Raw genomic sequence first — 15,720 nt, 5'->3', positions numbered from 1 at the left:
TTCTCCCATTAGCAGGATGACCGGCCTTCACTGACCCTGCTCTCCAAGCCCTCAGTGCCTGCGGTAGTCTCCTCCACAGACATGCTCCACAGCAAGCTCTCTCAGATCCGGGAGTCCCGGGAACAGCACCAGCACCTGGACCTGGATTCCAACCAGATGCACTCGGCCACCTCCTCCTCCTCCTCCTCTTCCTCCACAGCTGCTAACATTGATGACTTGAAAAAAAGACTGGAGAGAATAAAGAGCAGTCGCAAATGAAGCTCCCCACATGCTCCCCAGCTTTAGTTTACTCAACTAGAAGTCTTCAGAGCTAAAGTGGCCAGTCCAGGCCTAGGCGATACAAACTGGTTTTCTGTCTAACACTGCGGATCTTGGGGGAGGATGACATCCTCGTGGCACAAGTCTCTTTGTACATAGTCTGCTTCTCTCCATGAGCATCCTGCCCATAGAAGACTGTTTGTGTATTAGTTTAGTGTACAGACCTGTAAACAGCCGCCCTTCTCTCTGCTCAGACTGTGTTCTCATCTCTTTTTTTAATTACTCTTATTTGTAAAGTTGACTTAATATTTCCTAGCTCTTGACTATTAGAAACTCTTCAGTGGTTTTCCTTTGATTTTGTGAGCTCTCCTCTGTAACCCTAAAGGGTCAGTCTATTCTGTATGGACGCATGGCATGATAAAGCTAATTTAAGTGTCTTTTGTAAATAAAGTTTGCATTAACTCTAACTGTCTACCAAGAACCAACCCTGTAGTTGGGAAGGTAGAGCTTGCTGTTACCTGCAGCATCTGTGGTTTAGCCAGTCAGAGGCAGAGGGGTCACTTCAGATGGTACAGGCACTCATCCACCTGATTTTCACTGAGGTGCCAGGAAGCTCCTGCCTCCCCCAACTAGGGGCACCTTCCTCGTCTTCTACGCTGGCTTTCCATGTGCTGCCTGTGCTAATGGAGCTCATTGGAGTTCCAGCCCCTGCTGGCTCCTCACTCTGGCACTGGTTCACCTTGTCCATGGATTAAAAGGAACCTCTGGTGTGACTATGGCACTACATCTGCCTTTAGGCATCTCCCTAATTGCTCATCTCCCCAGGGGCTTGCTCAGTTGAAGCTGTTGTTCTCAGGGTCTTTCAGGTGTAACTGCGAGGGGCGGGCCTGTGAACTGTGGAGCAGCTTGGGAAGCAGCTCTTTCAGGATCTCAGCCCTTGCTCATCTTACCAGATGCTGCATCAGGGAGAGTTGACATGGAGATGGCCTCTTTGCTCAGTAAGCCAAATGTAAATGGACCTTATGTCATAATAAATGAGACTGAAGATGGGTTCAAAAGTAGCTGATGCATGTGTGTGCAGTTTAGTAAGAGAGGAGAAGAATGAAAGCTGTCTGAGCATCTCCTAGCAGTTGTGTGCTGCGCCTCAGTCCTCTAACTTGCGGCTTGCTTTGTCTGCTTGGGGACGGGGGGTTCAAACTATTGAAGCAGCCATGTCTTGATTCATGTATTCAGGGGCTAGATTCTTCCCCCTTACCTCTCCACTAAACCCCCTCTGTCATTCAGTGGGAGCCCTCACTTCTAGAGGAGGAGACGCACCTCCAGGAGACTGACTGAGACCAGCCAACCTAGACAAAGCCCCCCACCACCACCATCAAGAGACTTGAAAAACCATCAGTTCCTCATACTCATCATGGACTTTCCAGTCTGCTGTGTCCTTTCCTCCCCCACCATGGTGAGGGTTCTCCAGCTTCATGCTTTGCATGGGGCTGCTTCTAGATTTTAATTCTCTACGGCATCCCTTGAGCGTGCTGTTATCTTAGAAAGGATTTCCCACCATGATGCCTAGAAAGCAGTGTTGTCCCTTGGGAAGAACCTGGCCTGGAGCTGGGAGAGCTTCTGGCTTCGGATGCCATCTTGGAGTCTGATGGTGTTGAAACCATGAGCAAACCAAGTCATGGAGCTCCCCCCACTTCTTCAATGTGAAATGGAAGATTGGCCTCCAGCTCCGAGACTGACCCCTTTACCTCAGGCCATCTGAGAAAGAGGCCCAGGAAGGTTCGAAAACTGGCTCATCTCTTGAAGCCCAGCCATGCCTGGGGCAGAAAAGCAGACAGAACATGCAAGGTTCTCCAACAGTAGATGGCTTTTCCATTCGTTTCAGTCACATCTGATTGGATGTGAGTAGGGTTGAGGACCAACTTGACAAGGCTCCAGTGCTTGTCCCTAAGGTTCCAGCCCCAATTTTCTGAGCTTGGGCTTGTGAAACTGAAATATTGGTCAGCATTTTGGATAAAGGCATGTTATTGTTTAGCCATTTTCAATCATTTTTTTCCCTTTCTTTGCAAAGACACTGGAGTGGTTTGTCCTCCATATTCAGATGAGGAAACTGAGGCAGAAAGTGCAGTGACTTGCCCAGGGTCACATAGCTAGTAAGAGTCTAAGGATCAAATTTGAACTTGGGTCTTCCTGATTCAAACCCCAGCTCTTATCCACTGCGCCACTTGTATATTAACCCAACTTCTGTAAGCCCATCTCCAATGACTTGCCAAAAAGGCTATTTTATGGAGAACTCACACAAGGCAAGCACTCTACAGTAGGGGTCAGAAAAAACAATACCGGGACATCCTGAAGGTCTCAAGCTTTAGAGTTGATTGTTCAGCATGAGAGACCCTGGCACAGAACTGCCCAGCATGGTGTGCTCTCATCAGAGAGGGTAAAACAAGGAAGACCCAAAGCTGCTCAGAGTAATCGTGAGATACCTACATCGAGAGTACCCACCCCAGATGTGGTGGAACATTCCAAGCTCATTTTGGTCTGATCAGCCACAGTCAGACATGCTGTAACTCATCGCTAACAGTGATGCCATTTTGATCTTCAATGATGGACAAGAACAAACCAACCGACCATAGAACAAAGCAACATCTGAAAAGTTTAGAATTTAAAATTTTTATGTTTGTTAGCAAAATTCACCATGACCACTGTCTTGGGGGCTTTGTAAATGTAAAAATTTAAACTCAAATTATGTGTGTGTGGCATTTTTAATTCTGAAATTATTAAAGCTTAAGGACCTTAGGGACCCCCTCTGTTAGATTCAGTGCCATGTCTTTTTTGTAACCTGATGTGGCTGTGTGTTAAGCTAAACTTGGTAGCTTAGTGTCATTTACAAACTAGGTAAACATGGCATCCGTGCCTTTATCCAAGAGGCAACTTGGTGCCACAGCAGGAGTCAGACATGACTGAAAATGGCTAAACAACATTAGCATGGCTTTATCCAAAATTCTGACAAAAATATTCAGTTGTGCAAGCAAGCACAGAACCATAGGGACTAGAACCTTAGGGACAAGCCTTGTCAGATTGGTCCCCAACCTTACCTACATTCAACCTTTCACCTGTAGCACTCAACTACACTGGAAAAACAGAAGTTTCAGACCTATGTTTCACATAGCCCATTTGCCAACAGCTGGTCCAAGGGACACATTGGGAGGGCATGTTTGTCCTCTCTTAATGGCCTTAAAGACTAGACTCCCATTTTAAATCCTAAGTCCCAATTTTATAAATAGGCATTTCAGTGGCATATTGTAGAAAAGATCATGGGGTTTGGAGTCTGGAAGACGAATTCAAATCCTGCCTCAGAAACTTAGTAGCCAAATGATCTTATAACCCCTCTCAGCTTTTTTTTTCCTCTGTAAATTGGGGACAATGATATCCTTGATGATGACAAAATTAGATAACATGTAAAATACAATTTTTTTTTTTTGCAAGGCGAATGGGGTTAAGTGGCTTGCCCAAGGCCACACAGCTAGGTAATTATTAAGTGTCTGAGACCAGATTTGAACCCAGGTACTTCTGACTCCATGGCCGATGCTTTATACATTACGCCACCTAGCTGCCCCCATAAAATACCAACTTTTCTCAAAGAAAGATGTGTAGAGGGGGTTAGTCTTGATAAGAAAGGCCAGCTCTTCATCAGAAATCTGAATGAAGAAAGAGAAAATGGGGACCAAGCTCACAGCAATTCTTCCAACTAAAGAAAAGGATATTAGTTGGCAGCATTTGGTGTGAACATGCATTGTGGTGGAGGCCATAATAGGCCAGCCTTGGGTGGGCAAGACATTCTCCAGGCAGGAGTGAGAAAAGAGTTGGAAAAGTTTTAGAGAACCTTCTTGAGTTGAAAATGAGTCTAGGTCCTAGAGTTTCTGCCTTCCCCACCCCCTCCAAAAATAAAATCTGCCTCAAACCTGACTTCTTCTTACATTGGAGCCTGTGGAGCAACTTTAGGGATATCTGTGAACATGGATTATTTTCACAAATCTCTAATTGAAACTTGCTATTTTCTTTATTTAAAAGCATGATTCTCATAAAGGGTCCATAGCCCAAAAAGAGGCTAAGGACCCTTGCCTTGTATGATGATTCCTCTTCCAAAGTTGGTTCCCTCTAGTCCACATAGTGATTTAGTTCTTAGATGTCCTGAGCAGCCCCTCAGGGACCGCCTGAGCCCAGGACGAAGATGTGAGAAGCAGGACAGCCATATGTCACAGAAGGAAAGACTTTTATTGGGAAATAGATATTTTAGAAATAAAAAACACAAACCCTCCCATTTCACTGGGGAGAGGGGAGGCCTCTCCAGTTCATGCTCCTTGCTCAGGTGGCCCCCTAAAGTCAAGATCGATCGATGTTTTTCTGTATCCACTTCTTCAGACGGAAAACATGAGTGTAGAAGCCATATTTCCCAACCCGGTCGCAGCCTTCGCCCCAGGACACGATGCCCATTTGGTACCAGCGCTTGTCAAAAGGGCTCTTAAAGAAGACAGGATTAAAGATTGATGCAAGATACCATCATCTACCCTCCCTAGGAACCACCTCTTCTGACCACAGCTATACAGAGTCATTCTTGTACATAAGATAGAGGAGTGGGATGATGCTGTTAGCTCCTTCTAAATACTGGAACCTCCGGACAAAGCTCCAGGGGCTCTGGCCAAATTCTAAATCTGGCCAGGGCCCTTTTCCCACCCTAATGCTTTCCAAAATTTCCATCTAGAAGTGACACTCACCTTCATCACAAAAGGTCCTCCACTATCCCCTTCACATGAATCCCCTCGTTTCTCATCATCGGGTTTGAACCCTAGAGAGGGGAGTGACAGTTGTTTGCTTCAGAAATTAGACCCTCGCCCACTCTGCCCAAGGACACCTGAATGGAGATGATCTGGGCATCAGGCCAGGGTGGTCTCCATCCATCTCTCCAACTGCTTGAGTGAACCTTGGACCTTGGGCTTCCTCTTCCCAGCCTCTCCTCCTGCCCCTTCCAACTTGCCTGCACAGAACATGTTGTCCGTGATTTTGATCCTGGTGGATTGTCTGCAAATTGCCTGCTCTACAAGGGGGAGGTTGATTTTCTGCATGACAGTGGGCAGGTTTTCCTTTGAGGAGACCCATGTCTCCTTCAGATTGCCCCAGCCAGTGACCCTCCCTTTGTATCCGGACAGGAATAACCTGCGAGAGAGGGAAATGAGAGAATGAATGTTGAACCCAGACACTAGTGGCCTCTCCCCAACCAGGGCCCAGCTTCAGCCCGGACACCCTCCGCCATACACCCCTCAGGCTATACTTCTGCACGATCTCCTTGGAGGGCAAGCAGACAGGGTGGATGTAGTCACTGAAGGTGATGGGCTGTTTGAGTTTCAGCAGGGCGATGTCTCGATCCAAATTTTCCTTCCAATTATATTTGGGGTGGATGATGATCTTTTCCAGCTTGGCAATCTTCTCCATGGGACGTTCATACCTGTCCAGAGCCCACCATGGGGATGAAGGAGATGTTCCGAGTCCTTATATTCACCCACATGTTGAATTTCCTTCTCTTATCTACATCCTCCCCCAGTAGACTGGGAGCTCCTTGAGGGCAGGGACTGGGTTTTCCTTTCTTTATATTCCCAGTGGGTACCTGCCTCATCATAAGGGCTTAAAAGAAACATCCCCCTTTCCTAGAAACCCATTATTTTGGGCACGATAAACATCCCCTTCTCAACCTCCATTTCATCTCTTCAAATGAGGTAGTTATAAGATCCAGAATGAGACATGTATTCTGGGGCATGACCAACATGTGGGAATTTGATTTCTTGACTTTCTACTTGTCACATGGGAGGGAAGGTGGAAGGGAAAGAAAGTGAATGCTTCTTAATTAGACAATAGTAAATAAAAGCAAAATTTAAAAATAAATGCATAGACCTGAGGCAAAGCCCAGTCAGCCCTCCCTAAAATGGATTGATTGAATGAGAGAGCTGGGAAGTGGGGGCCCTGTCATCAGAGAGACTAGGGGTTCCTGTTGACACAGACATTGCCAGAAGTGGCCAATGGGTCAACTCAACTACTTTGTCTGAAGGGATGGTGTCACTGGGAGGTAATAGCAATGTTTGGAACAACATCTATATTGGTTTTTTGAAAATTTGGGGGTTGAACTAGATTTTGAAGGACCATCCCAGCCTCCCTTCCTAGGAGCACCATTAACTCTAAGGACCCCTTCCAAAGTTCTTACAGACTCCCCTAGTGATAACTAGAGGATGGGGGTATGAGAAGGGTACAGAGCAGAATTTGTGGGAACTTGAGGAAGGACCCTTCTTGAGGTTAAGGGCATCCCTTATGGCTAACTTATGGGAAGACATGGAACAACCTTGAAGGACAGGTGGGCATGGCTGGGTCATAGGATTACAGACTTGGGTCTTGCTTGATATCTCAATGAAGATGACTGTGCTTGATAGCATTGAAGGAACCCCGCAAAGACCCTCAAGAGCTCTGGAATAATAAACATAACTCTCTCTTTCACCACACTTTACAGTGGAGAGGAAAAGTGTCATTCCCCACTTTACAGATGAGGAAACTGAGGCTTAGAATGACTAATCAAAATTTGAATCTGGGTCTCCTGAATTCAGGTCCATCTCTTGCTCTATCAGAAAGGACTGAGGATGAACCATTCTCCAGGATCAGACCTCCCCCTGACTTTCCATAGGTAAAGGGTATCACTTCCTAGGAAGACCATCCTGCCTGCTCCTGCCCCTGGCCCCACTCCATACTTGGAGCGATGATGTTTCCCAATGCGCACTAGCAGGTCCTCCACTGTAAAGTTCTTGTCCCAGGGTGGGTAGAACAGGCAGTGGGCAGCGGTGAGGATCCAACGGTCACTTATGAGACTGGCACCACACAGCAGTTCCTGAGGGGTCTTCCGGAAAAGCATCACCTGCCTGGAGACAAAAGGTCATACCTGGAGTCAATCATTGCTACCCTTGGCCCTAGAACCAGCACCTTGCCCTAAGAGTCCATGAAAATGCTCAAAATGCCTGCAAACAACACACCAATAGGGGACATTACTAATCCATGGTTAACTTATGTCTATGAAGTCCTTTGAGAACAAAACCTGGATCCCACACCTTAGGGTCCAGAGAGTCTGTAAGAATCCAGGTTTTCTAGAGGAGAGTGAAGTGAAGGAAGGAGAAAGGGTCTGTTGTGGGATCATCCCTGCATTCATTCAATCACTGATTCAGAGCCGGGTTGGGGTGGGGGGGCCCTGGAGATGACCAATCTAATCCCCTCACCAGATCTACAAGACTGTCAGACTCAGAGACCAATCTCAACTAGCCTATGCTTCCTCCTTGGGGCTGGAGGCTACTCCATCACAGGTTGTGTCCTCAGGAGTCGCTGAATCTAGAAAGAGCAAAGTGGTTGAAACCTTGAAGCTAATGAGGGAGAGAGGGGAGAGAGCAGTGGAGGTGGAGCACGTTGAGCAGAGTGGATGACCACTTCAAGGGGATCCTTAGATGGGCAGGACCAGATGGGTCCCTGAGGTTGAGCCCCGAGTGCAGGGGATGGGAGAGGATGAAGAGCCAGCAACCAAAGAGAGCCAGTGACCAATGTGGCGGGAGGAGAACCAAGGGAGTTGTTCTCAGGGCCTAAGAAAGATAGCAACAGGAGACCATGGGCCCTGTTGGCTGCCCCAAGGATGGCCTCCTCTCCGGGAGCAATTCCAAGGCCCAGCCTTCACCCAAAGGTAGGTACCATGATGTCTGAGACCCATCTGGCTGAGGGGCAGGAGAGTAAAGAAGGGAAAACCCGAATCCAGGTTCTAGTCTCAGTGTAAAATTTAAGTGATGTATGAATAACTGATATCATATTCCTTGCTTTCTCAGTAGGAGGAAGGGAAAGAACTTAGAACCCAAAATTTAAAAAGAAAAGGATATTTAAAATAAATAAATTAAGCAAATATATATATATATATATTTAAAAATAATTTGTATGACTTTGACAAGTCAGATTCCTTCTCAGTTTCCTCATCTGTATAAAGAGAGGTTTGGATTAAATAAACTAAAGTCCCAGCTCTCAATTCTACAATTCTAAGAGTGTGCAGTGAAAAGCCATGTCATTCCATGTGGGGAAGAGAAAGAGAGAGAGAGAGAGAAACAGACAGAGCAGAGATAGACACAAAGAGGAGAGAAACAGAGACACAGACAGAAAGGCAGAGAAAGACAGAGAAAGAGACAGATGGAGAAGTGACAGAGACAGAGAAAGAGACAAAGATACCAAGACAAAGAGAAGAGAGAGACAGACAGAGAGGCAGAGACAGAAAGAGAAATAGACCAAGACAGAGAGAGAGAAGGGATGATCCCCAAGGGTACGTCTTGGGGGTTCAAGTGAAAGGGCTCAGTTAAACTGAAGAGCAACCAGGGGAAGGAGATGGGGAGCAAGCATGCAGATCATTGCTCCAGTTCAATAAGCATTATTAATCATGAGCTGGGGGGGGGAGTTCTAGGCTACTCTGGGTCTGGAAGGACCTCCTCGAGGAGGGGTCACCAAGGTTCTTCTTGGAAGTCACCTGGGGGTTCCACAAGGAGGGAAATCCTACCCAGCCAAGGAGTGGGAAATATAATCTCCCCAAAGAGGAAAAGCAAGTATGCCCCTAAAGTAGCAGACTAGGTTTTCCCGCTTTTTTACTGTTTTCTTTCTTTTATTTTTGGAGGCATTTGGGGTGAAGTGACTTGCCCAGGGTCATACAGCTTGAAAGTGTCTGAGGCTGGATTTAAATTCAGGTCCTCTAGACTTCAGAACTGCAGCACCACCCAGCTGCCCCAAGCCGACTGGATGACTAGATTTAAGAGTGAGTGGTAGGGTGGTGGTGGGAAAAGGGAAGAGAAGAATGATAGCAACAATAACCATAATCACACTGGGGCATTTCCAGGTGTCTCGCATCTCCCAACAGCCCTGTGGGGTAGGAAAAAGGAGAGGTTTGAAGCCAGGCTCCTGGCACAGGGAGGATAGCCCACATCGTACCAGGGAGCAGTTCCCAGTTCAGCGTCGTCCCCATGCACAATGCGTCCGCCTATGTAAGAGTCCATCAGCTCCTGCTCGCTGTTGTCCTCTAGGCCCTTTTTCTCAAACAGGGGCCGGAGCCCACAGTCTGCAAAGCCAGAGGGAGCGAGTCCATGAGGCAGCCGGGTGCCCCCTCACCCACCTGCCAGGCAGCCCACCCGTGCCAGGCCCCGCTCTGGCCGCTCTGTTTCACCTGCTTCTCCAGAACCAAAGGTCTTCTCGTTAAAGAACACCTTGTACACCTGGGTTGTGCTCCGCCCCGAGATGCCCTCTGGCTCCAGTTCCAGGCCTTCATCCACCTCATCCACGGGGCTGTCTGGGGGCAGGACGGCAGTGCAGGGAAACCATGAGCTCCAGCTCCCCCCACCCCGTCCCCCTGCCTCCCTCCCATGGGCTCCATGAAGACAGAGACTTGACTTGTCTTAGATTTCCTCAGTGCCTTATTCACAGAGATTAGCTACCCAGTGGTTATTGTGAAGAAGGAGGTCTTGGCTAAGTCCCCAGCTGGCCAGCCCAAGGAAGCCTTGGCATGAACTAGGCAGCAACATGGCGAGATCAGGAGTCAGAGGACCTGATTGGGCCATTCACTCCCATGGGACACTGGGCTGGCTTTGCCATTCTAGGAATCCTCCCCACCTTTCCAGGATTCCCATCCAGCCAGTTTCCTCATTCTGAGTCTGCCCGCTTTCCACCTCTCCCAACATCCAGAGGTGCCTGAAAGATGCCCACTAGGTCCATGGCCTTGGGTCCCATCTTCTCCCCAGAGCCTTGAGCCACCCAGGGTGTCCTGATGCCTAGGCTCACCACAGTAGTCAGCCTGGCAGTACTCTGGACCAATGGGGTTCCCGTCCACAAAGCACCAGAGACCCTCCTCATCGCCATCCGGATTTCGACAGTAGTTCTTCTCCAAGGACACAGCAGGGTCAAAAGTGTTCTCCTTGAGAAGCGGCTTCAGCTGCTCAGAGGCCCAGGGCAGGCAGGGAGCCCCGGACATACTGACGGCAAGTTGTCCTTGGTACTTCTGGCCCTTATCAGGGATACAAGACTTCGGGCTCCGTGGTGCCAAGGTTGGGGTCAGAGGCACAGTGGGCACGGTGAAGCCGTCTGATCCTGGGGCATCGGGAAACCAGTTCATCAGCAATTTCCTGAGCGCCCCCACCCCATGGAAAGCACCCAAGTCAGGTGAGGAGTCAGAGTTTATAGATAATGAAACTGGGAATGGCAAGATCTCTTTGTTTGGTTTTAGATGGGGAGACATGGACATCTCTGTAGGCAGTAAGAAGGGAGATGATGAGATAAGAGGAGACAGAAAATCCAAGAGAGTTTTGCAGAAATTTCCAGAGAGTGTGATCTAATATGGGATTCTCCTGCCTCAGGGAGTGCCCAGCTGAGTCAGTTGGCTAGACAGTCAACTTGGGTTGGGGGACTTCCTCCAGTTTTTTTTTAATACATGGGAGGAAGATGGTGAGACTATTCTAGGGAGAGCAGGGGACAGTGGGGAGCTGAGATCAGAAGAAAGGACAGTCAAGGCCAAGTGGGGTATTGACCTGAGAAAGGGCTGAGCAGTGGAGGGCTTGGGGAGAATAAGAACAGGTCTGGGGAGGGGGCTGAAAAAGAGAGAAATAAGTGAGAGGGTCAAACTCTGACCATGGAACAGAAACAGTTGTGGGCAATGACAAGACATGGGAGGGACACACTTAATCCCCTTTGGGTGTCCAGGACCCATCGGGTGAACTCAGGGATAGCCTGAGATTGGGACAGCAGAGTGTCTGGGGACTTGTCAACACCCAGGGTGAAGGCCTCTAGAAGGGAAGGGCAGAAGCTAGGGAAGTGAGGAAGACCATGAGCCAGAAACTGAGCTCCTGGGAAAAAAGAACTTGGGGGTCTTCAACACCAATCTGGTGATCTGAAGATGGGGGGCGGGTACAGGGGCAGCTAGGTGGCGCAGTGGATAGAGCACCGGCCTTGGAGTCAGGAGTACCTGAGCTCCAATGTGGCCTCAGACACTCAATAATTACCTAGCTGTGTGGCCCTAGGCAAGCCACTTAACCCCACTGCCTTAAATAAATTAAAAAAAAAAGATGGGGGGTACAGTCGGAGAGTGAACTTGAGAAGAGCGGGGTGCCCATTGGTGCAGGCAAAGGGAGAGCCCAGAAATGTAGTGAGGAGCCCGTGCGATTCCGCCTCCCTTCTGGAGCCAGCTGTCCTGGGCCTCTGCTGTTGACTATGGAGTTCTGCTGGCCCACTAGCTGACGGGTGCCTGGCTGACTCCAGGGACTGCTCTGCCTTTAAACCCTATTGATCATGCTTCACAGTGTGCTAAGGGTGACAGCCCGGAGGGGGCATTGTGATTATTTGCCCCAGCCTCAGGCTCCTCCATCAGCTACCTGGCCCTGCCTCCTCCTCCTGCCTTCCCCCAGCTACCCTGGTCCCCCTTCCTGCTCCTGCCCCCAGCTGCTCTGGCCCCACTCCTGGTCCTGCCTCTACCCTGGCTGACCAGCCCCTCTCTCCCCGCTTGCCTCCCCTCCCCTCTTTCTGGGCTCACCACAGATCGGGATGCTGCACTCCTCTCGCCGCAGGGTGGGGTCAGTGGTGTAGCACCAGGGGCCCCTGGAGCTGCCATCTGGGTTTCGGCAGAAATTTTCCTGGAGGTCCGCATCGGGGTGTGTGGAAGAGTTGAGTCTGGAATGAGAAAGCGGTCAGCCTAGAGAGGCCCGGCCGGACCTGACCCAGTTCTCTCCATCCGGGGTATTTGTGGAGAAGGGTTGGGGGGCCCTGGGGAGGAAGACACTCACTCTGGCTTGTGTGGGTAGCGACTCCTCCACAGCTGGCACGGGATCCCAGACTTGGTGACCGAGATGTTTCCCCGGTAATTCAGCCCCACGCCCTCTGAACAATTCCCTGCCAGAGACCAGACCCTGATGAAGGTCCTGAGCCTTCAGAGGCCACCACGGGGTCTCTACTCTGCTCTGGCCCCTCCCAGGTTCCTTCATCCCTAGTAGAACCCCTGCCCCCTGCACCAAATTCACAATAATGACAGCCTCTATCAATGTAGGGCTTGTAGAGTGCGTTACGGATACGATCTCATACAACTCTGAAGGTAGGTCCCTATTTTGTGTTCCTCATTTTCCAGTTGAGGAAACTGAGGCAGAGAGAGGTGAAGTGACTTCTCCAGGGTCACACCACTAGGCAGTATCTGAGGCTAGAATTGCATTCAGTTCTCCCCGACTCCAGCCCCAAGCTTGGATAGCTTGACCACCCAGCTATCATCTCCTCATTCCCATGGCTCTCCCCCTAGCTGGCTCTCCTCTGGGCTCCTGGCACAGCCCCTGACTTGGGTACAGTTCTGCCCCTGGACCAGCATGGCCCTTCAGCCTGGACACAGCTCTTCCCTCTCCCTAGTGGATTTTGCCCCCTGACCCGGTATCCCCCAGGACAAGGGGGTTCTATTTCTTACCTTCCAGGCAGGCATCAAAAATAACTCTTGAGGTCGTCCTCACAGGTTCACAGACTAGGAGAGAAGCAAAAACATCCATGGGAGCAAGGGATGAGGTGCTGGAGCCTCCGTGGACTTGGGGGAGGTCATCAGCTGGTCCCTAAGCACCAAGGCCCAGGGAGCCTGGGCCATCTGCTTCAGACCCTGGGCCAGGATTGAAAGGAGGAAGAGGGTGGGGTGGCCAAGGTCATCCCCAGGGGAATTCTGCTGACATCGAGGGATGAGAGGTCGAGAGGTTTCAGCCTGTGGACCAGGTGCAGGGCTCAGTGCCCACCCCCCACCCTGGTCAGTTTACTCACTCTTATACTTGATCCAGAAGGTAGCCTGTAAAGACGAAGGCCAGGTTGAAGGGCTGGGACCACTTCCAGGCCACTGCCCCCCACCTTGCTTTTAGCCCTCCTCCCCGGCCTCGCTGCCGCCTCTTTGCTAGGGTCTCCCTGCACCTGCCCCAGCCCCTTCTTACAGTGACTGAGATGGACTCCAGAGCCTCAAAAGCCTCTTCATAGTTGCATTGCTCCTCCAAACACTCCCGCTCTAGATTCCCCTCTCTCATTTCTTCCAGGAGCCCTCTGTTGGCCCGCCGGACCCTCTGGAGCACAGACAGGGCCTGGGACTGGTCCAGGAACACTGGATGGGGAGGGGAGGAGGGGAGGTGGGGGTGTGAACCTGCAGCCCCCAACAGGGCTGGGCCAGCTGAGAGAGGCCCAGACCTAAGCCTCCCTCTCAGGAGGGCCCTCACTGGAGGTCAGAGGTCCTGCTCTCTGAGGTCCCTGCCCATTCCTCTGGAGGAACCAACCTGACCAGGAGCTTTGGAAAACCAAGGGGTTCCTGGACAAGGACAGAAGAGCCCCGTTTAGAGCGGCGGCTTAGTCCTCCTGTTCTCATCCTTCTTCTCCAGCTTGTCTGAAGATGACAATGACAAGCCCCTGGCCCCCTCCATCACAGAGACCCCTAACACTTCTCCCCAACCAAACCCCCCTGCCAAACCCCCAACCAAACACTTTGTGTTCTTCCCTGTTTCCCTTCAGATGGAAACCACCATTCTCCCTTGATCTCTTCTGTTTCTCTCAGGTCCTCTTCCTAGTACCCGTGTCACCTACCTGACCCCATTCTCCCATCCAGACCCCAAAGAATGTTTGGGTCCTTACCATGTTCACAGTGGGCAAGGGATAGCAAGACTCCTAGGGTCAGGCAGCTTTGTAGGGCCAGGGCCTGAACAACCATCATGGTGCCCCTGGAGAAGCTGTGGATGTAGGGATCACAGGCAAGCCAATCTGGCCCCTCTGGGTTAATATTGAACCAACATGAAGAAATCAGAAAGAAGGGGTCACCGGGTCAGGGCTGGAGGGACAGTCGTTGCTCCTGCCCATCCCCACTTTTGGCTCCCGATCTTGGCTGGGAAAAGCCCAGGAATGAGTGATATGCTCAGGGACACGTCCTGGGCATTGATGCCAGTTGTGGTGGATCTCTGGTCTTGCCCAAAAAGACAGCAATGGAGCAAGGTTTGACTGTAGAGGGTCAGAGATCCTTGTTTGGGACTCTCGAGGTGCTCCCTTGTCTAAAAGATTAGGATATTAAGGCCTCTGCTGCAAACGTCTCAGAGATCAAAGTGACCAGAGAATTTGGACTAGAAAGGACCTGAGGGATTAGCTAGTCCTCTGCCTTAATTTTATGAGGTCCCACGAGGTTAGGTGATTTAGTCATTGGCATACAGGTAGCAGCCAAGGACACATTTGTGGGGGGGGGGGCAGTATGAAATTCCCAGTGGCTAACACAGTGTCTAGCAAACAGTAATCACTTAACAAATGCTCGTTGATGATGATGATGAATGCAACTTCTGAACTCATCTTTTGATTTCACACCTATGGCTCTTTCTATGGGACCAGAGAGAAAAGACTGGAAAGAGCCATAAAAAAAAAAAAAAGTTAAAATGTGGGAGAATGTATATGAAATGGTGCTGAGCAGAGAAGCAGAGAAGAATGATATTCTTGTCACCTCCAGACAAGATAGGCCAGGAACACCAAAGAAAAGTGACGTAGGTACTAGGGAGGGGACCTAAACGTCACGCGGATTTTTTAGCCCCAGAGACTCCTGGAGCTCTTTGTGATCCACAATAAATAAAGGGAATGGAAGCTTAAGCCAGTGTAGTAACTCGGATACCCCATGGGAAGAATTCCTCAAGCCTAGGCCTCTGCCTCCCGGCTCACTGTCCCTGGGGCTGGCGGGAACATCATGTTCCATTGGCCTCCTGGGCTTGAGGTTCCACGTTGCTCCAGACTGCCACTGCCCCCCACCCTGCCTCCCTGTAACTGGAAGAGTCGCTTTCTTTTTCCCCGGACGGCTCTCCAGGCCCTTGTTTTCTGTCCACCCTCCCTCGCCCATTTCCTGTTTGCCATAGGTAGAGGGTGGGAGAGTAAATATTAGCCCTGAGCCTGAGGACTGAGGGACAAAGAGCAGGTCCAGAGGGTCCAGAGGGAATCAGAAGTTCTCTCCCGTCTCTCCTAGTTTGTCCTGCTAGGGTTACGTGCCATCTGGGGTGGTCAGTGGGAGGGGGGAGCCAGGAATGAGAGCAGGGATTACTGTGGCGGAGGGAATGGAGGAGAGAGACCAGGCGTGTCCACAGGCTGACCCAGCCCTTGCCGCTCCAGCCCGAGGGTGGGGAGGCAGGATGGTCCCGAAGGTCCAGGGCTCAGTGTCCACCGCCCCACCCTGACCAATGTACTCACTCTTGCGTTTGATCCAGGTCTCCGGCAGCTGGGTTAAGATGTCACTTGCTATAAAATACCAGTGTTCAGTGGAGGGTCAAGAAGGCAACTTTCAGCATGCAGTTGTGGAAAGGGTCTTGGATTGTCAGAGGACCCGAGTTCAAATCTTGCGTCTGTGTGACTTGGGGA

General features: G+C 50.3%; 2 protein-coding genes across 6 annotated transcripts in view; one reads left to right on the top strand and one right to left on the bottom strand.

Annotated features, from left to right (window-relative positions):
- CKAP5 (cytoskeleton associated protein 5) overlaps nucleotides 1-2,998 on the top strand; it is an 86,360-nt gene extending 83,362 nt beyond the window's left edge. For 4 of the 5 annotated variants that reach the window (XM_074230566.1, XM_074230565.1, XM_074230568.1 and 1 more), the window contains one exon: nucleotides 13-2,998. In XM_074230566.1, the coding sequence (XP_074086667.1) occupies nucleotides 13-258 (246 nt within the window). In that variant the 3' untranslated portion in view covers nucleotides 259-2,998. The remainder of the gene's footprint in view (nucleotides 1-12) is intronic. The other variant, XM_074230569.1, reaches the window with a different exon arrangement.
- A 1,485-nt stretch (nucleotides 2,999-4,483) lies between these two features.
- F2 (coagulation factor II, thrombin) lies at nucleotides 4,484-14,111 on the bottom strand. Its single transcript, XM_074230570.1, has 14 exons — nucleotides 13,975-14,111; nucleotides 13,290-13,453; nucleotides 13,126-13,150; nucleotides 12,788-12,841; nucleotides 12,126-12,231; nucleotides 11,876-12,012; nucleotides 10,135-10,440; nucleotides 9,524-9,646; nucleotides 9,292-9,418; nucleotides 7,044-7,211; nucleotides 5,585-5,758; nucleotides 5,291-5,469; nucleotides 5,031-5,101; nucleotides 4,484-4,776 (listed from the first exon to the last, which is right to left on the bottom strand). The coding sequence occupies exons 1-14, from the start codon at nucleotides 14,051-14,053 to the stop codon at nucleotides 4,639-4,641; spliced, it is 1,851 nt and encodes a 616-aa protein (XP_074086671.1). The 5' UTR covers nucleotides 14,054-14,111; the 3' UTR covers nucleotides 4,484-4,638.
- Between the last annotated feature and the right edge of the window lie 1,609 nt (nucleotides 14,112-15,720).

This window comes from Macrotis lagotis, chromosome 3 (genome assembly GCF_037893015.1).
Source record: "Macrotis lagotis isolate mMagLag1 chromosome 3, bilby.v1.9.chrom.fasta, whole genome shotgun sequence".
Classification (NCBI taxonomy): Eukaryota; Metazoa; Chordata; class Mammalia; order Peramelemorphia; family Peramelidae; genus Macrotis; species Macrotis lagotis.
The sequence above is the reverse complement of the archived record's forward strand: the minus strand, read 5'-3'. Positions and strand labels throughout refer to the sequence as shown.